A 21,803-nucleotide genomic window follows, 5' to 3' on the forward strand; every position below is an offset into this window, starting at 1 on the left:
TGTAAAAGAAAGTAGATGGACCCTCATTTTAAGCACTATTTGTGTAGCTGCTGTTTTTAGCAGTGATAGGAGAAAGTGCAGAAAAGTTGGAGCCAAGGGTGTGTATAAATTGACATTCAGCCAGTAACTAAGTTGATTGGTTTAAAGACTAGATGCCAGTCATCAGTGACAAAGGCCTTCTGCCTGCCAACCACCTTATGATTGGTTGTCAGGTAGTGAACAGCTGAAGGGCAAGTGAACAATATAGCAAGAAGCCTTCTAATCTCTGGCAGTTCAGGAGCCTTGTCACTTCTCTGCAGCAAAACCCACTTTAAACCTGAAGAAACCACCCCCGGCCAACCACATAAAGGGGCATAAAATACCACCTCCTCCGTCCAAACACTTGATAGCAATTAAATGACTTGGCTGAATTGTACAAAGCATGTATGAAATAGCTCATAAGATTTCTCATTTTAACACAAGTATTATCCATTAACCCCAAATCCAAATAAAATTACTAAGAAATTTCTCACTACCATATTTAAATATTGAAACATATAAACGGTCACACTCACCTGTTCAGATGGCTCAAAGTTAATTTCCTTCTCAGACTTCATGACTGTTTTAGTGCTCATGCAGGAATCTAACTTGCTATCCAGCCGTTCTAGTTTAGGCTTAATATTATGCATACTTGTATCATCCTTATCCAGTAAATAACGAAGTAGTGCATTTTCTTTCTTCTTAGGGCTCATTTGCTCCTGTTTAACAGTTACTTCTGCACCAGGAACTGAACTGCTCGTGTCCTGGTTGGGTTCTTTACCTGTGGCCTCAGCTGTCAGCTTTGCCAAGTCGACAGGAGAGGTGCTGTCCTGCAGAAGTCTGTGCAAAATTTTATGTTTTTCTTTCAGCGAGGGCCCGTGTGAAGAGGAGGTGTTGGTTGTGGATGATGTCACCGCTGAAGTAGACAGTAGTCCTGACGAATTTCCTGTGGAGTCCTTAACCGAATCCCCAGTGGCACTTGGCAAAGGGGAAGATTCCATTTGATCAGATTTAGTGATCAGCAATTGTAAGAGTTTTGTGTGGCCTTTGCCGTCATGCCCCTTGCTTTGCCCATCAGTCCTTTCTGCACCACCAAATGGATTTAAATTACTTTCACTGTTTTCTTTCTGCTCCCCAGAAAGTCCACTGTCCGACTGTCCAGTTGCGTTCTCTGGTTGGACTTGCTCACTCAACAATCCAAAAGAATCTTTGGAATCCATGCTCCCCTTTTTAACCAATGAAGAACTGATACCTCCCGGAGAATTTTGTGAAGTCACCACTTTCAGTTCAGGTGATACCCCATGGCCTTCACTCAGGGCTTGAAGTGCATTAAGGGAGTTGCTGGAGTAGCTATGGCTATTCCCTGTGCTGCTGCAAACTCCCACTGGAGAATGCATGTTTCCTATGGGAGAAAACTGGTTCGCTGAGATGCGAGGGCTTCCAACCATTCCAGGACTTCCACGATGCCTTGGAGAAAGCATGGAAGTCTGCTGCCCCACAGTTACACCAGGGCTACTTCTTGATGGGCTGTTCATTTTGAGTGCATAGTTACTACCCTGAGGAGTGGCTGCTTGCATGCCCGATACATGGTTCATTCCACCTGTAACAAACCTGTTTCCTGGCATCTGTCCCATGCCTGTTTGCTCCTTCAGGCCATTCATGGAGAAGCTTGTATTGTTGCTCATCGTCATCTCCTGGCCGGTTGCTGCAGCAGAAACCCCTGCCATGGCTGGGCTACTGGAACTTGGATTCATTGGCTTCACCATTCCTTGTCCAGTTGTTTCCTGATTCATCCCACAAACATTTTGTTCTCTGTAGTTTTCAACAAAATAAACAAGTTATACAACTGAAACGAAAATGTGGCATGCATGCCACTAAAATCAAAGTTCTTTTACAGAGAGGTGTTTGCATTTTTAAATATTTGACTGAGTTATGACCACAGTACTCGGATATTTCACATTTTCATCATTTAAACCAATATTGGAATGCATCACAGAAGCATCTTGCAAAGAAATACAGATGATAGTCATCATATCTATTTTGATCAAAATTTAGCTCGAAAGGTAACAAAATTAAAGGTCTGTGCAGAAAGCTAAAAACATCAAAGTTAAAATGTTACACCTTAATGGTGTAGAATCAAGGCAGAGTATTCTGGCCACAGAGGCTGGAAGGTGGGAAGCATCTGTGTGCGAAAGATCCCCACCAACTTTCTACTGCTTACTGAATACATTGCTGGGTGGGAAGGCCCTACCTCAATCTTCCAGTCCCAAATATATGGTCAGCATGGACGGGTTTGACCGAAGGGTCTGTTTCCATGCTGTACATCTCTATGACTCTGTGGTGATTCATGATTATTTAAGAGCCTATTCCTGCCTGCACAATTATTGCAGCTCCAGGAGAGATGAAAAGGTGTGGATCCAAGAGAGTGGTAAAACGTCACATGGGCAATCTGCACTCATTTGTGCACCATTGAGAAACTGGACAAAAGGCAGGGGTCGCCAGTGAGAGTGATCCCATAGCCTCCCTGCAGTAAGGCACAGCTTTCCCACAGCCCCTCCATCATTCCCAATTGGGTAATGCCTTCCCAACCCTGCCTGCATCCCACATTTACCTTGGTCGTTGGGACAGTGGGTATACTCCCGGCCTCAGGATCTGACACACACGTGCCCGTGTGATATCCATTCTTTCTGGGTGTGATTTCCATTTCTGAAGGCCTGATTTCAGAGAAATGCCCTCCAAACTGCCCAACAGGATGAAACTTCGGCAGGCCTTCCCATGTAAGTCAGAGTCCAGTGGAATTCCTGGAATGATTGGAGGCCCTCACTTCTCAGCTAATCAATTTTCTCCTAAAGGGATCAGGGGGTCTTCAGCAGCAAAAGGAGCAGCCATTGCTACTCCAGCAACTCCCTTACTGACATGGGGAAAATCAGGGAAGACGACAACTCATAAATGGCCAGACAGGCAGCTGGGTGAGTTGCCATCTTCCTCATCCTTCTCAATGTGGCATGCTTCTGGGAAAGCAATGGGCATGCCTTCCTATACCTCCCCCTTCATTTTGCCAACTCTTCCACATTCTCCCCCACCCCCAAGCCTGTCTCTATAGGAAAAATAAAATTCAGCCCTACTTTTTAATCTTGAGTCTGAGGCTAAGTCTTCAAATCTGAAGCCATTATGCCTACATCATTCAGCTAAACTGGACACTGAGTAGGTACAAGGTACAATCTGGATTTTAGGCAATGCAACTATGCTTATGATGCCAATAATAAAACTCAAAAATGTGGCTCTGGCACAACATAATACACAACAAAGACAAAAGCATCATATTAGCTCCTTCTGGTGTTACTGCCATATTTTAATTTCAATGCCTAAACATACTTTAAACAGTAAGTTTGATTTTGAAACTGATCCGTGAAATATAAATAGTTCAAATTAACATGAAGGAATTTTTTTTGCTTACCTTTGAACAACATGCAGTGACATGATGAATTGAGGCTCATTGGTATTTGAAGTGCGCATAAGCCTGCTCCTTGTTTGTGCTGCAACCATCGTGCCGTCAGACAATGAAAACCGATACACAGGACTCAGAGCCTGTCCAAGCCTCAACACTGTAATTCAGAGAATTTGAGGAAAGAAAAGTAGCACATAATTTGTCCTAAGTGTTTGAAATATCAGGTATATTGCTTTTTTAAAAAAAAATCTATTTTCTAATCAAAGTACTGACTTACGCTGGGATACCATTCTATTGATCATTATCACACTTCAGTAGCTCACTCAGTGACCACTACATGTCAACAGGTTAAGCTCAAAGTCACAAGCATGCTATCCAGCAGCTGTTAGTAGAAGGAAAAAGGAATTTCTCCTCTCACATTCTAAGTAAATTAATATTTGCCAGCAGAGTCTTGACTTATCAGTAACTCCCTAAAAATCAGGAAACCTTCTGGCCTGTTACCTTCATAACATTCACAACTTCCATCTCTACTATCTTTGCAGCACTCTGTTTGAAAGGTTGTGCTAAAAGTGGCCATCTGATTAAAAAATGCAACATCTTTGCATACACTGGAGCAGACACAATTCTCTAAACGTTTTCAATTATATTTAAAGAAAACATGCTTATTAGCTTCCTGCACGGTTCATTAAGGTTACAGATATTTTTAATCAATCTGCTCAGACATGCTGTGACACGCCTGGAACAGGTGGGATTTCAATTCGGACGTCTTCATTGAATTTATAAGATGTTAATAACCTGTTCAGACATGCTCTGACACACCTCCACGGTGGGTGGCACCTGAACCAGACTTTCTGGCGCAGAGGCAGAGACATTACTACTGTGCTAGAAGACCCTTCATTGATTTGCTTAATTACCTTCACAAGCCTAGAAAAATGCAGGTTCATGTCCTAATGTGTGTCAATTAATCTTTAAGATGAGGAAAGCCCGGATTTCAATGGAGACTTTCACAATCACCCAATATTTTAGGAGTACTTTACAACCAATGAAATATTAACAAAACATAGTCAATGCTGTAATGTAGGAAATGCAGCAGGCCATACTGGATAAGTACATGAATAAGAACGTTTTGGAGAGATATGGGCCAAATGCATACAGGTGGGACTAGTTTAGTTTGGGATTATGGTCAGCATGGACAGTTTGGACTTAAGTCTGCTTCCATGCTGTATGACTATGAATAGATACGATATATAAATATTGGCTAGAACACTGGAGTTCTCTACCAGACTTTTCTGTGAAATAGTGCCAGTGCAACTGGGAAGGCAAATGCATCTTGGTTCAGCACCTCATTTGAAAGATAACACCTTCAACAGTGCAGAACTCCCTCAGTACTGTATTGGATTCTTGGACTTGAGCTTGCACTGGAGTCTTGTATTGGGTCACATTTCTACAACCTTCTAATTCAGAGGCAAGAGTGTTGCCAGATGAGTTATGGTTGAGAGAATATAAGGCAACAGTATGCCTGTGCCAAGAAACTGGGTTGTGGTGTTGGTGGCAATGGCAGCGGGTGGAGTATTGGAAGGGGGGGGGGTATCGTAATATCCCCTGCAGTCAAGATTGATACAGAATAGTAAAGCTTTCAGATGAGGGGTTTTAGTAAGGAAAACTGGGAAAATTAATCATGCGTTTTCCAATGTACACATTTTACACAGTGCTTTACCGGAGAGGGAAAAACCCAAATGCTGGAACTCCGAAATTCATTAACAAATGGAAAACAGAATCTGGATTAACATTTCAGTTGCAGATGTTCTGACTAAGATTGCATTGTTCATCTATCCTTTTGCTTTTCAAACTCGGATGGATCTGCCATGCATTTTCAGCATTTTCTCAATTTATAGCCTCCTTTTTACAAAATGCCTTACCTTCATGATGATGCCTCTTAGCAAAAGCAATCTCTTTGTCATTTTGCAGGTGAAATCTTTGAATACACCTTCGCACCAAGTCTTCCCAACCTGGTTTCATTGATGCACGTAATGCATTTATATCTAGAGATATTAGTTTGCCTAAGGTTTTTTCAGAGGGGGAGAAAAAAACATTAGTCAAATCTTTCACAAAGGCAAACTTTGAAATTAAAAATGCAGTTGCATTCCTTTACCTGTTAAATCATGTCTTGTCGTAAAGCTTTCAGTGTTAGCAAATTGTGGTCTTTCCTTTATAGGGACTCTCCTTGCAACACAGATCAGGCAGGACTGCAAATCTGAAGAAAGAAAAACATTCCATTTAAATATCATAATGTTGTTTGGAATCTGATAGATTTTTCACACAAATATAGAAAGCATTTTCAACCAGTTACTTCTGAAGCAATTATTAGTTTCAGATACACACATCATCCAAGTTCCATCAGATCCCTCACTCTGCCAATATTGTAAAAAGATAACTGGAGTACAGCAGTCATCACGAAGTGATGAGTGCTAGGAGCTGTGTTCAATCTGGTCCCTTCGGTATGATCTTATCCTTCAAAGCAGATGCTCTGCATGATTCAATAAACAGATATTTTGGCACTGGATAAGACACATCTGGAATCAGCAAAATAATTGTAAATGCCTCTCATCTTAGTTGGGTCATTCACAAACATCAGTCAAGACTCTGGTATCTTTGCCAGGTTTTACAAATGTTGACGAGGAGTTATTGGTGAACCGACAGCTCTACATTTGTTTGTTAGAGAACATATTTAAAATAGGCAGCTTCCACTTCTGTGGTGATTCGGAAAAGGAGTGGGGGGGGGGGGGAACCTATGACCTATTGGAAAACAAACTAAGCATTTCACAGTGTATAGATTTCAGTTGTGACAGGCCAACTATTTTCTTAGACACACTTGCATTTATTTAAGAAATTATTGGGTTAAACAAAGGGATATAAGCACTGGGGAGTGGAACTTCTCACATAAGTCATGCCTAGATTCAGTGTACAATGTGGAGTTGGTAATGTTGGACTGGGGTGTACAAAGTTAAAAATCACACGACACCAGTTTATAGTCCAACAGGTTTATTTGGAAGCACTGGGCGGCACGGTGGCACAGTGGTTAGCACTGCTGCCTCGCAGCGCCAGAGACCCGGGTTCAATTCCCGCCTCAGGCGACTGACTGTGTGGAGTTTGCACATTCTCCCCGTGTCTGCGTGGGTTTCCTCCGGGTGCTCCGGTTTCCTCCCACAGTCCAAAGATGTGCAGGTCAGGTGAATTGGCCATGTTAAATTGTCCGTAGTGTTAGGTAAGGGGTAAATGTAGGGGTATGGGTGGGTTGCGCTTCGGCGGGTCGGTGTGGACTTGTTGGGCCGAAGGGCCTGTTTCCACACTGTAAAGTAATCTAATCACTGCTCCTTCTTCCACAATTACCCAATGAAAAAGCAGTGCTTGGAAAGTTAATGCTTCCAAATAAACCTGCTGGACAGTAACCTGGTGTTGCATGATTTTTAACAAGATTCAGTTTGTACAGATTTATGTAAAACTCTAACTTGGTTGAACATAATTCAGTCATAGCTTCCTTGAACATACTTAACTGCTCCAAGTTTGACATGTCATTTACCACACTAACCATTGTGTTTCGAGATTGCAAATTAGTCTCAAATTAGGAGCAATTCTGTACAATGGATTAGAAACTGACTTTTCAAAATACACCTTCAGGGTCATGAGATAGAGGCTGCCTTTATAGCGATCTCTATGATGATTTGAACCTTGTTCTCACGAGTCAAAGATCAGGGCCAGGTTTCAGTTTCACATCTATCAGAGAGACTCTAAAGGGTTTCACATAGGGGCTTCCCAACAACCCACTTGCTTCTTCCATGAATTCATGCCACCTTATTATTTTTATTTGTTCCTTTAGAATATCCTGTACAACTGCAACATAACTTCCCAACTTCTATACTTAATGCCCTGACTGATGAAGGCGAGTGTGCCAAAAGCCTCCTTCATTTTTAGAGAACACCTGAACGCCAAGGTTCCTCTGGTCCACTACACTCAAGGCCCTACCATTCACTGCTGCTCCTAATTCACGGGTCAAAATGACAGCGATTCACAGATTACTTTACATCAAAGAAATTCACCAAAGATCCTTAGACAGCACCTTCCAAACCCACAACTGCTTCCATCTGGAAAGACATGGAACATTACCACCTGCAAGTCCCCTCCAATTCACTCAACATCCTGACTTGGAAGTACATCACCATTCCTTCACTGCAATTGGGTCAAAAGCCTGGAATTCCCTCCCAAACGGTATTGTGAGTCAACATACAGCACAGGGACTGCAGCAGTGGCAACTCACCACCACCATCTCAAAAGGGTAACTAAGGAAGGGCAATAAATGTTGGCCCAACTAGTGTCCCCCACATCCCCCAAGTGAATTAAAACAAAATTGTTGCAGTGCTCCATTGCTTCTCTTCCTCCTGCCTATTTCTTAATGAGTTCTTAACCCTTCTTAAAAGCCTATTACCAATGCTCTCCCATTTCATCTCTATCCTCCAGCAGAGACCTACTTTCATCAAGAATCACCTCTCCCTACTGAAGTTATCAAGCTATTTTTCTTCATTCTCCACCACTTGCCTCATCTCCAACTTTGATACTCACCAGAATCCTGGAACTCAATTACCTTGGAACTGCATTCTCACTTCTCTTTAGCAACATCCTTCCAATCTAGTGTCCACCTAACACTACACTGTCAAAGTCATAAATTACATTTTGTGAGCCTGTGACCATCATGTTTCTTCTCTTCTCATTCTCCTCTAGCTTCTTGTTTGTTGCTTTCCCCATAGAATCCACTTCTGATACTGCTCTCTCCAGGTTCCAAACATACTTGTAGGGGAAAAACATTTCTTGGTGGCATGATCCAGAAGCAAAAGATTAGTTTGCAGATATATGCACCATCACATTTAGCTTTATTAATACCATTTATGCAAAGGCCACTGACAATATCAAAACTATTTGTCAGACATGAAGTCCTAGAGTTGAAATTTTCTCTTTCTTAACGCTGTAAAAATAGGAAAATTCTTATTGGTTCCTGCCTCCACTTAAAAATCCTAATTAACACTATTATTTACCAAATTTAAATAATTCAACTGTTTCCAAAACACAGTCTCTTTTCCACTGCTTTACAAACTTCAATCAGGTCTGCAAACCATTTCCTCACTTGCGATGCAACAACTTTTAAACTTTGTTGGTTTCTAAACATTAACGGCTCACAGCAACCCACTATTCTCAGGAAGTTGACTGAAATTGTGGCGATGTTCTCAAATTTCCACATGCCCCCTACAAAGACCAAGTTTCTTACTATTTTTCACTTCTTAACACTAGCTATATGAGAGACTCTCAATAGCAAGAGAGTCCTACCTTCTCAATTCAGTCCTTTCCACCTTCATAGCTTTAAGAACTAGGAGCAGGTGAAAGCCATCTGGCTCCTTGAGCCTGCTCTGCCATTCAATAAGATCTTGGTTGATCTTTTCATGACCTTAGCTCCACTTACCCACCCTCCATCATAACCCTTAATTCCTTTACTGTTCAAAAAAAATATCTTTGCTTTAAAAACACTGAGGAAGCCTCAATTACTTCACTGGGTGAAGGGATTCTCTGGGTGAAGAGGTTCCTTCTCAATTCAGTCCTAAATCTGCCCCCTTTATTTTGAGGTTATGCCCTCTTGACCTAGTTTCACCCCCCAGTGGAAACATCGTCTCTACTTCTACCTTATCTATTCCCTTCATAATTTTATATGGTCCTAAAACCATTTTTCTTCTATAGTGCCTTTTAATTCCCAATCTATGATTTATTTTTAAAACGTTCTCCTTCTGCATCCACTGATTTGCAATAATCAAACGAAGCAGAGATCTGTCGCTGTATAAGGATACTGTTGATTTATAAATTACTACTGGCTCTAAAGCAACAGCATAATTTACCAAGCACCAATTAATCTAACAAAGTATTTTGTTATATTTATTTCAAGATATTGCAAATGAAAATGATGATTTGATTTGGATTTATTGTCATCACATATACCTAGTATAGTGAAAAGTTTTGTTTTGCATGTAGTACAGACATATCATACCATACAAAGATCATTGGGTGATTGAACAGAGCGAGGAATACAGAGTTACCGCTGCAAAGAAGGTGCACAAAAAACAAGATCAACATTAGATTTGAAATTTGAGGGGTCCATTCAGAAGTCTAATAACAGCGGGGAAGAAGCTGTTCTTGAATCTGTTGGTACATGCGTTTGAGCTTTATATCTTCTGCCTGATGAATGAGGTTGGAAGAGACTATAACAATCATTGAAACAAATAAATGAAAATAATTATAATACACAGGATATCACATTGGGAGGAACAGACCAGAGGGTCTTTATCCATGTACATGAGTCATTACCCATATGTTTGTATGAACTGCCACTATCAACTGAGAAACTCATATGGGAACTCAATAACAGTTACTTTACTGCAGATTAATGAGTTTGTACATTAAAAATACATTAAGTATTCTAATTTTAGAATCAGAGAATATATTTCTCTTTTTAATCTACATTTGAAATAATGCGAAATTAAATAGCCAATTTGTTAGGGTTCCTTCTCATTACAGACATTGCTGAATCTGCTTTGTATTTATATAAATTTAAGTTCACTTTGCAACCAGCATCCATCTTAATTGACATTACGTTTCTAAATACAATCTCATCATATCAATATTTTTGCAGCACTTTTGAGCTTTGGATTTTTTTATTAAAACTAAACTATAATTTGTTATTATGATAGTGAATATTTACACTACACTTAAATCAACTAACATTTTAATTTGAAACTCGGTTTTTTGATTTGGGAATAGGATTGAAAAATAAAGCCTTAAATTAAGTTTGAACAAAGTAATTTCTTTTTGTGTAGTATTTTTAAAATGATTGTCTTAAAGGCAATTCAGGGAGAAATAGCAATGGATCTCTATACTTCATGATGCAAAAATGTCAGTAGGATTTTAGGTCAAGTGTTCTACAACTGATTTTCATGCTATTTACTACAGATCATCTAGTAGCATTTATAATGTCAGATATGCAATATGGTTGAGTAACTCTTCTGCATAAAGTGGAATAAAGTGGAGGGAAGATTTCAGTAAACTGCCTCTTTCAGAACTACGGACACCAAAATAATATTTTGCTTTTAAAATATTAAATTGCATTTAAAACAGTCGAGTTTCAAGACTTAAATTTTTCTAAGTTAATCCAGCTTTTTAAAAAAAAACTAGTTCATCCTTTTTCCTACTCAAAGGCATCCTTTGTTATGTGCAACTCACTGCCCAGAGGCCAACCAGGGAGACTGACCCCAAACTACCACAAGTATGTTGTGATTCACTCATTAGTTGGTATGCAAGTTTAATATTCTTTCCCTTCTGTGGAGAAACAGACTTGTTGGACAATGATTGCATTTATCAGCACGCACTTGCAATGCAAGAATGACTGGCAGAAACTTATGCCCTACAAGTCTATACCAGCATGGGAGGCAATGAGAGGGGGTTGTAATGCATTTACAAATATTCAAATGTTGGGTATTTCTAATACTGATGGTAGGGTTCCACAACAGAGTTTGAAATCTTACCTTCGCCCTCTTCTTTTATGGACTTTGGTTGAGATACAGCAAAACACTGCATAGTTTCATATTTCTGAGGTGCTTCCTGGTTATCATGCCCTTCCTCTTCAGTGTCACCAGGTGGTTTAACCAACATACGACAGTTGAAAGTGTGACTGTTCCGTCTTGGAGTTTCATTGGACCAAGGCACCCCATTCACTGGAAAATGTAACGTTTTGCACAGTCACTTTGAAATAGGAAAAACATTTCTTAACACTGCAAGAACAAATGCATACTCTGTTTTGCTCGAGTTGCATACTACTGAAAAGTTTCATTGCATGTTACACTGTTTATTCATTTAATTACAATGCTCAAACTGCCTTTCCATCATGCATATTTGAGTTTACGAGTAACCCATTTTCTCACGTTATTGGAAGAAACGTAAACAAATTGAATACATTTCATCTGGCAATTTTATTCTGAGGCATGAACTGATAAAAGTGCAAAAGTTTAAAAAAAAAAATCAGGGGACTCCCATTAAAGATGGGGAAGCTTTTTTTTGTTTTCAGAGGGTCATTAGCCTTTGGAACTCTTTCCAGAGAACAGAAGTAGTGGGATCATTGAATACTTTAAGACAGGAGGTAAACAGATTCTTGATTAACAAGGGAGTCGATGGTGATCAGGGATAAGTTGAAACGTGGAGCTGAGGCCATCGGATCAGCCATGATCTTATCAAATGGCAGAGCAGGGTAAGAGGGCCGAAGGAGTACTCTTTATTCACTGCATCACGGTACATTGAACCACTGTGACGACTTGTGACAATAAAATCAAACCAAAATTAAAACTAAATCAAAGACGTTAGGTATACAATTGAGTACTGCTGCTCCTAACTTCTATATTCCAATGTAAAACAGTAATATTTTGATTTGTTGGTTCACTTTATTTGCCATTAATGAGACACACAGCATTGGCATATTTAACTGGCAGAGTAAGCCAGCTGTCCACTCATTAGATCAGCAACGTCAAAGTTTTGCCTTGATCAGAATGACCCCACAAGAAGTCACACTCTGAACAGGCACATGGTGTAGCATGATGGTTGGTCAAAGTAGAAACCAGCTGGTTGGGTAAGGGGATAGGTCAGTGATTCACAACACCTCGTGTTTTGTTTTGTGGATCCCAGGGCCGAACTCCTGTGCCACAAGGCACTGACTACCAATTTAGAAAGTCACATTGCAAACCAGCTTCCCATCAGAAGGTATTTCACTAGATAATAGCAAGGGCATCACTGAAGTTTCATTGCCAGTTTTCATTGATAACACTGATTGCTTTTGCACATAGGTAGAGGTACTAAATAAAACCTTACCAAGAGACTTGGGCAAAAGATTTCGCACAAACTCTGCATGGTCACCAACGTGTAGTATGCTGTATACACTGGAGTTGATAAGCTCTTCCTGGTTGTATTTCAGGTACTGGGTCACATTCTCAGAGACAAACACTATATGTCCTTCAAGATTGACCACAAAAAAGAATCCATCCAAAGCCTGCAAAGAATAAATACTACAATATCAATAGTGTTCAAACTCAAACAGCTAGTGCATTCTCCCAGTACACTGAGATGATGCTTCATTCTGCTAAAGTTCATGGTTAGTTGAGAGAATTGCTTTCAAATATCAGTAGCTCTTTCAGTTCCATTGGAGACCATCCCTCCCATGTCAAGCAGAGCACAAGAAAGGAAGAACAACTGTTTTTAGTTATATTCTAGATATCCTTAATATCTTCTGTAATTCAAAACGGCACCGGAGCATGCCGACATGTTATACTTTACACTCTATTTCTTTGTTAAATACAGAAGATAATAAATTAAATTAAAATGAATGATTTCAAGACTTGTTTTCCCTGAAGGACATTAGTGAACCAGATTGGTTGCATAGTTGCCATTGCACTAGCCTTTAATTCCAGACTTAGCTCACTGAATTCAAATTTCACCAACATCATGGTAGGATTTGAATACACGTCCGGAACATTAGCCCGAGATTACTGATTACTGCCAATCTAGCTCTCACCACCTCCCCTCTTCACAATAGGTGACTGTTGCACATAGAAAACAAAGTTTCACAATTAAATGGCAGTCTTATCAATAAGGAGGACTTCTTGACTCAGTTAGTTCAAACAGTTAGCATTTGAGTGATGCAGACCATGACAATGCTGGAATCCATCCCGAACCTAGACTGTGTTAGATTATCTTAGCTCAAGTTAGAGGTCCTGCACCCTCCGTGTTCACAATACTGCACTGGGTGATGCAGAGTTGAATGGGATAGCTGGATTCTGATTTCAGGGTACCACTTAACTCTTGCTGCTATAAGTGTTCGCATCAATAGAGAGCAAGCCAGGATCAGTTTTGTTATTATTGGATGCTCTGCTCATCTGCATCATCTAGGCTCAAGTGAGGAACAATCATTTGGATGAGGAACCCTGTGCCCACAGAATTGTAGCTCAGTAAGAAATAAACACAGAAGCAAAGTGAAAGGGAGTTGGTGGGGGGGTTACACTGAGGAACTTCTTATACATGCTGCTCAAAAGATCGATATTGGACTTGCATCTTTGTTATGGAAAAAGGAAAGGAAACTGGGTACGAGAAATGTTGGCTAAGTCAGGATTCCACTGAATGGCGGAGCAGGCTTGAACAGCCTCCTCCTATTCCTATTTCTCATGGTCTATGGTCAATGTAAACATACAAACTTAGAAAATGATGCAAACAAGCCATAGCATCATGGTGTAACTAAGCATGATGGTTCCCTATGTCCCTCACACAGCAGCAGCCATATAATGTCCTGAGAAACGTAAAAACAAAAAACCTGAGCAAATCCAGGGGAGAACAAAAAAAAACAGGAAAATTCCCAGAGGTGATTCAAACTTGGAGACACAACATCGATGAGTCACATTGCCCAATATCTAAGCAACCTTTTGAAATCGTGCAAATTCACAGATGTTGCTTAACCCATCAACTTGCTGCAAAGGTTAATGCCCCTCCAAAGAAATAAACCTCTCAACATCGAAGCTACTCATACACTTACAGGATGTAGGTCTGCTCACTGAGCTGGAAGGTTAGTTTTCACTGGGTCTTTCAAGTTCATTAGTGTATTGATGGGTTTGTGGGCTACCATGATGCCAAGGGATCCGAGTAGTCCGACAGTTATTTCCGAGATGTCTTTTAAAGGGGGGCGCGGGGGGGAGAAGAGGAAAGAGTGTGGCTAGGGTTTCTGGACGTATTTTGTCTGCTTGTTTGGGTTCATTGGGTACCCGTTCTTTTTGAATACACTGTATAGGTGGTTTTCCTCTGCACTGCAGTGGGTGGTGGCTCATTAAAATAATGTTCTAATGCAGCTTCATTTGGAGATGTTGGGAATGATTGCTTCTGTAGTTCAGCATTTGGTCAATGTGTGTTGTTTTCCCTTAGACACTGGTTTAAAGTTTTCCATTGGCTCAACTGCGACATCTAGGAATGGCAGTTTGTTGTTGTTTTCCTCCTCCTTAGTGAACTTTACCAGTAAGGATATTATTGATGGCTTTGAAGGTTTCCTCTAATTTGTTTCATTTAGAGATGACAAAGGTACCATCCAAATAACGGACCCAAAGATTGGGTTGGATGGTTGGCAGAGCTGTTTGTTCGAGTCTCTGCATAGTCTCTGCTAAGAACCCTGACATTGGGGATCCCATGGGTGTTCCATTGATTTGTCTGTAGGTTTTGTTATTGAAGGCGAAGTGAGTGGTAAGGTATTGGTCCACTAGCTTGACGATACTGTCCTTGCTGATGAAGTTGGTGGTGTTTGGTGTATGTGTCTTTGATTCTTCTAATAGTGTAGTCAGTGTTTCCTTGGCCAGGTTGATGTTGATGGATGTGAACAGGGCTGTTATGTCAAAGGAGACCATTATTTCATCCTCTTCTATCTTGGTGTCTTTGATGGTCTTCAGGAATTCTTGGGTGGAGCGGATGGAGTAGTGCGAGCCTTCTACCGAGTATTTTAGCGTTTGGTCTCGCTCCTTGGCCAATCTCTAAGTTGGTGTTTCCAGGTAGTGAGACTATGGGTCTGAGGGGGCTCCTGGTTTGTGAATTTTGGGTAATCCGTAGAAGCATGGTTGTCGGATCCGTCCGGTTTCATTTTTTTGGAAGTTGGTTTTATTTATTTCTCCAGATTTGACTTTTTAAGAGTAGTGATTCAGTTCTCTAGTTGTGGGGTCGGGTCTATCACTACTGAAATGAACCTTCTAGCTATGCGAGCAAACTTATATCCAAAATCGCAACCCGAGCTACAAATCTTCTCAAATCTCACTAAGTCTCTTAGAAACACTGAATCCCTACAGCGTGGAAGCAGATCTTTCGGCCCATTGAATCCACACTGTCCCTCAGAAGAGCATCTCACCAAGATCAATCCCTCACCCAGCCCTGTAACCCTGCATTTCCCATGGCTATGCCACCTAGCCTGCACATACCTGGACACTATGGACAATTTGCATGGCTAATCCACCTAACATCTTTGGACTGTGGGAGGAAACCCATGCAGACATAAGGAGAACACACAAACTGCACACAGTCGCCAGCGGGTGGAAACAAATCCGGGTCCTTGGCACTGTGAGGCAGCAGTGCTAACCACTGAGCCACCGTGCCTCTTGGTGCTCGTCTTGATCTAACTCAAGCAGTACAATTCCTCCAGCTAAACCAAATGTCTCCAAAGTCAATTTATTTTTTTAGAAAAGCGAATCAAGACCAGACTTGACAGGTGATATTTAAAGGGGCAGGTCAGGAGTCTTGCCCATCAGCTTTCGAGCCCCATGGAGCCTGTCTCACCTCTTTTTGTGAAGGCCCAATATATTAAATGCCATTTAGGCACAACTGGCTAGCAATGGGTTTTCTCCAAAATTTAAACAACTGAGCTGGCATTGGGGAAGGAGAAAAAGCTCTGCCTGTCAGTGATTAACTGACAGCACTTCATTGTCGAAAAATGTGGCGCTGGAAAAGCGCAGGGGGTCAGGCAGCATCAGAGGAGCAGGAGAATTGACGATTTGGGCATAAACCCTTCATCCTCTGATGCTGCCTGACCTGCCATTCTTTTCCAGCGCCACACTTCTTGACTCTGATCTCCAGCATCTGCAGTCTTCACTTTCTCCCTGACAGCACTTCATTCCTTGGTTCCCAGCCAGACTTCCTTCCTGATGCTACAATCATGTGAGCAAGGGACCCATTCCCACTCCTTGCAAGTAACCTTGCAGGTGTAGCTTTTTAGGATTTCCCTTGCTGCAAGCCTGACCCACCGCCAAGTGGACTGAAGGGCTTCAACTGAGTGTTAGGAATGGGCAGAGTCACTCTTCTTACCACAATAAATGGGCTGCAACAGGAAGGCAGCAGGACCCTACTGCCAACAAACTTGCTTTGAGAAGGGGCATGAAATTCTGCAGGTACGTTTAACGTGTCATAACCAAGGTCCTTGCAATAACCTCAAAACCCTTCCCGGGCCTCTATATTACCAATCATTTGAGGCCAAAACTGACATAGTAATCTCAATCAAGAATAACTCCTTTGATCTGATAAATGACTACGTATTAACAGACAGTGAGGTTACATTAGCTACTAATGAAAGAAAAAAACCCATCTGGTATTGCTTAATTTTACTAACTGTAAACCACCAAATTAGAGATTAGGGACATTTCTTGCCAACTGAACGCTGTTATTTAAATTGAAATCTCATTGTAAACTGAAAAGCAGTGACTGATTATGCAATAGTACATAAAGTCAAAATGGAATATAAAAATTAAGAAAATTAAATATTTCTATTCATAAGATGTACTCAATACTTTCTTTGTTTCAATATTTTGAAATCTGTACCATATTACAATTCTACATTCTGGGACAAAATTTAAAAGATTTATTAATAGGGGAGAAATGGTTGAATTAACTGCACAAAAAAGTACAAAGGCTATAACACATCAATTTATATTCAGCTGGTAAAAACATATCACATGAAACAATTTGAGACAAATGTATAATTGCAATCCTTAGTCACATATTGGCTTAATAAACATTCCATGTCAATGATAAGATCTCTCAAACCAAGTTTCTTGATGGCTCATAGGATAATTGAATCATATAGATTGCAAAAGTAACAGATTGACTCTACAGCCCAATAGAAAAAGCTGGACTATAGTGGAGTAAATCCCATGGCTTCCTCTGTTGATTATTATCTCTATCCAACTTACATGCCTGTGTGGACATCACAGCTGCCCAGTATTGAATTTAATTGAAGCACAAGTTTCAATTTAGATTAATGTTCCTGTGGTCAAATGTTCTGCAATATGCAAAAACGGCACAAATTGGCAGTAGCCATTTAGGCAAGATCGACAAGCTGCTGCTGACTGAACCATGCCCAGGAAGAAGCCCACACTTTTTGAGCATCAATTATTTTGGGAAAAACTGATCTCGGATCAGCATTGATTCTTTATCTCTCTTTCACCTTTTTGGCCTGAAACTAGTCCTCTCTCTAACGAGCAAGCACCCCTATGGCCCTCTGGGATCAAACTTAACGAGAGGCCGAATGGCCTATTCTTGCTCCTATCTTCCTATAAACCTCCATTACCTAGCTTAGCAGGACTGTCATCATCCAGTTCCATTCCAAGCTGTCCAGTCATAGCCAGAGGATCACTTGCTCCAGCATTATCATTTCAGAAGTTTCCCAAACATCCATCATTTATTTCTTATCTAAAAATGCTGTCCCTTAGCAATATCAACTGAAAATATAACTTAAGGTTCTACATGTCTGATGATTGCTAGTTCTACTTCTTCACCTCGGATTTTGAGCTCTCCAATGCCTCTATTTAGTCATAGTTATCTGATATCCAGCAATGAATCAGCAGAAATTATAACTATTAGCAACCTTAAGCCACGAACCTTCAGCACTCATTGTCTAGGTCACTTCTTCCTCCAGCCACAGAAATTAAACCAGATTATTTTCAACCTTGGTCTCCTATATGATCCTGAGCCAAGCTTTCAGCTCCACATCCCCTCTCTTTCCAAGACTGCCTAACCCACTACTGCTATGCCTGTATCCTTGAATCTGCTGATGCCTCCCTTTTTACATTTTTGTTACCTCTATTTTCAATGGCTGTAACACAAATCTGGCTAGACTTCCAATTTCTACCCACTGTATGGTCATGAATGAGCTGAGGTTTAATGTCTGTATCCCAATTCACACCAACCCCTATACATCACAGTCACTGGCTTCCAGTCCAGCAATGCTCCAAATGTAAAATTCCCATCCTTCATTGCAAATCTCTTCATGGCTTCACGTATCGGTTACCTCCTTCAGCCATCCAATACACCAAGACCTCCAAATCTGGCCTTTTGTGCTTTCTGACACAATCCATTCATCGTTGGCACCATGCCTTCAAATGTCTGAGCACTAGCCTTTGGGATTAGTTTTTAAAAATCTCTTAAGTCTCTTAACACCGCTCGTTGACCAAGCTTTTAACTTGGTGTCAAATTTTATTTGATAACATACTTGCATGGTGCTTTGTAACATTTCCTTATGTTAAAGTGATCATGTAGATGCAAGTTGCTGCACTCAATGAAAAATGAGACTGTGGACAAAATAAGAACAAGAGGGAAAGTACTGCATGCCAATAGTCTTACTCAGTCCTGAGTTTCCATGTGCATAACAGAATTACCATCAGAAATGAATCTGACTAAAGAGACATTACAACTGAATCAAATCTTATGTTCAGTGAACAACTGCAGATGCACTTTCACAATAGAGGTCACTTTTTACCAAAGACTTTACTGTCAACTGTACCAAATAACTATTGTCCTCAGCAAAATAAGTTTAGTCAGCATAAACTAAGAATCAAAGCTCAGATCTTCAACTTCCTCTTTGCTACATGTATGTTAGAATTTTGCCATTAAATCAACAATATTAAAGAGAAATACATTTGAATTTCTGATATTTTGTGTATTAAGTTGCTTTATGGGCAATGAAACCACATGGTCGTTTAGGTATTCCCGAGAACCATTACTGCAGTTTTGAAGACTGTTTCCAGCATGAAAGATCAAGAGAATTTAGTCAAAGTTAATGTTATCATTTTATTGCTAAAACGGATTCTTTTTGTCCTATCTTTTGATCAATTCAGCAAAACCTGTTAACACATTCTATCATTAGATTAGATTAGATTAGTTACAGTGTGGAAACAGGCCCTTCGGCCCAACAAGTCCACACCGATCCGCCGAAGCGCAACCTACCCAGACCCCATTCTCCTACATTTACCCCTTCATCTAACACTACGGGCAATTTAGCCTGGCCAATTCACCTAACCTGCACATTTTTGAATTGTGGGAGGAAACCGGAGCACCCGGAGGAAACCCACACAGACACGGGGAGAATATGCAAACTCCACACAGTCAGCAGCCTGAGGCAGGAATTGAGCCCAGGTCTCTGGTGCTGTGAGACAGCAGTGCTAACCACTGTGCTACCGTGCCACCGTATATCAATATACATTGATATATCATGTATATCAATGCTCCTATAAAAGGCCAAGACTTGCGCTTTATGACTTTATACCAGCTTTGAACAAGTGTAAATTTTTCTGCAAAACCATTGGTGCAACAGAATGCAAAATCATTAATTGGTAACTTAAAAAAAAACTTCCACTGAAACCTATATCGTATGTCCTGTATCTTTGAATGCATTTCATTACAGGAGAATAAATTACATTATAAGCTATAAGCTTCAGGGTTGCATTTTCTTAAAAATGTTGACCTGTGATACTCATTATGTTGTGCTGAGTGCCAAACATGCAAAATTACCAAAACTAGAATAAAAGAATCGAGGATCATCAAACGCAAATTACGCCAAGTACTAGCATAACTGGCATAATTGGGGAGGCAATAGCCTAGTGGTATAATCACTAGACTGTTAATCTAGAGACCCAGGTAATGTTCTGGAGTCCCAGGTCTGAATCCCACCATGGCAGATGGTAGAATTTGAATTCAATAAATACCTAGAATTAAGAGTCTACATGATGACCATGAATCCATTGTTGATTGTCAGGAAAACCCACCTGGTTCACTAATGTTGCTTAGTGAAGGAAGTTGCCATCCTTATCTGGTCTGGCCTATATGTGACTCCAAACCGACAGCATTGTGGTTAACTTAACTGCCTTCTGGTCAATTAGGGATGGCAATAAATGCTGGCCTAGCCAGCTACACGCTCATCCCATGAATGAATAGAAAAATAATTCAAGTACAACTTTCACCCAAGATGGCTTATTGAGCATATAGTCTAAACCTTAGCCTCTGGAGTTCAAATTGTATAAAGGACAGCTTGAGTCTTCAACTCTAAATCTTTGCTTATGTATGAAGATTAACTGTTGGATAATGGCAAAGTTCTACATTTTCTTTGGCTAATTGTTCGTGCCCTCTTATATGTAAATAAGATTTCAAAAAATGTTGGGGCAATTTACAACTTCAACATAGATCTCATCAGGAACATTAATGCGTTTATAGCGGAAATTCCAAACCTTTAAAATTACAACAATTCAAATAGAAAATTGAAACCAATTTTCTTGTCTTCTTGGTTCTAAACTGACCTCGAGCATCATTGGTCCAAGTGCATCCTTGTCAATGACACCTTGGCCTGTAGAGGACACATCAGCCTTTTGCACATCTTCGTTTGCAGCAGCCTTTTCTGCAAAACAAGTGTAAATTATTGCAACAGATTGTCAAAGCTCTGAGTTAACCATGAAACTGCTTCACACTTATTTTTAAATGGAAGTGTAAATACAGCTCAGACGACTAGCCTCTGAACAGGAATATGGAACAAATAATATTCAAAATTTTGCTGCATTCCAGATTAAGTCTTCCAAACTGTTTCTCACTGACAAAATAATACTATGTAGCTCTAATACTTCACATTGCTAATTACGTTTAGCTGTCCAATTAAAGGATTATCCTTCCAGTCTAATGCAATTCTAACTCACTGAGGAATAAAGAAATCAATTGAATCTCTACATATTCTATTCTGATAAAAGACAGGGCTAATGGGGCAGCAAGGCAGCCGCAGCTTCTAAACTGTCGGGAGACTTTTGTTTTCTTCAACTGCAAGAAACCTCATCACTGCGAATAAGTGGAAGGGTTGAAAGAAGTCAGACGTAATTGCTTATTTAAAGGAGCAAAATAATACAAAATGTCTACTGTCTTTCCAATAAATATGGCTCGCTCAGAACACAGAAGGATTGACTGAATCTTCAGTGTTAATGGCCTGCAGGAATCTAAAAGATGGAATTCACTATGGGACAACTGATGTGCATAGGCATGTTTCATTCAACAATTTTGGTGTAAAGTTTTCAGCTCTTCCTTGGTTATTTACTCAAACTAATACCTAATAACAGGAAGATAAACTGCAGCTAATCACTGCATCTTAAATCAGAATTTGGGCTGGCCATTCTCCATACGTGCTTTGGTCAGTAATGTGATGCAACGGTAATCTCAGTATTTTCACCCAACAAAATTGCCCAGTCTTTCAGGTTTTGTATTTAATTCCTTCAAAATAACAGCTCTATGGACTTCTCTCTCTCCTTATATGTATTGGTTAAATATACGCAGTGTAATTGCAGTTGTCATACTAAACACCATTGATACTGGAATTCAGAGTGTGCAAATACATAGTTAGATATTATGATAGAAAGTGTGAGATTTATATACATTTTAA

General features: G+C 40.3%; 1 protein-coding gene across 9 annotated transcripts in view; it reads right to left on the reverse strand.

The window, feature by feature from the left end:
- Positions 1–21,803, reverse strand: part of ncoa2 (nuclear receptor coactivator 2) — a 309,391-nt gene that overhangs the window by 72,875 nt on the left and 214,713 nt on the right. For all 9 annotated transcript variants that reach the window (XM_043689194.2, XM_043689197.2, XM_043689193.2 and 6 more), the window contains exons 5-11: positions 20,683–20,780; positions 12,416–12,593; positions 11,083–11,271; positions 5,619–5,720; positions 5,386–5,526; positions 3,476–3,623; positions 555–1,830 (exon numbers count right to left, since the gene is read on the reverse strand). In XM_043689194.2, coding sequence (XP_043545129.2) covers positions 555–1,830; positions 3,476–3,623; positions 5,386–5,526; positions 5,619–5,720; positions 11,083–11,271; positions 12,416–12,593; positions 20,683–20,780 — 2,132 coding nt within the window. The remainder of the gene's footprint in view (positions 1–554; positions 1,831–3,475; positions 3,624–5,385; positions 5,527–5,618; positions 5,721–11,082; positions 11,272–12,415; positions 12,594–20,682; positions 20,781–21,803) is intronic.

Source organism: Chiloscyllium plagiosum, unplaced genomic scaffold, assembly GCF_037043375.1.
Source record: "Chiloscyllium plagiosum isolate Xiang-an unplaced genomic scaffold, Cpla_swu_hap1 HiC_scaffold_4, whole genome shotgun sequence".
In the NCBI taxonomy this organism is placed as follows: Eukaryota; Metazoa; Chordata; class Chondrichthyes; order Orectolobiformes; family Hemiscylliidae; genus Chiloscyllium; species Chiloscyllium plagiosum.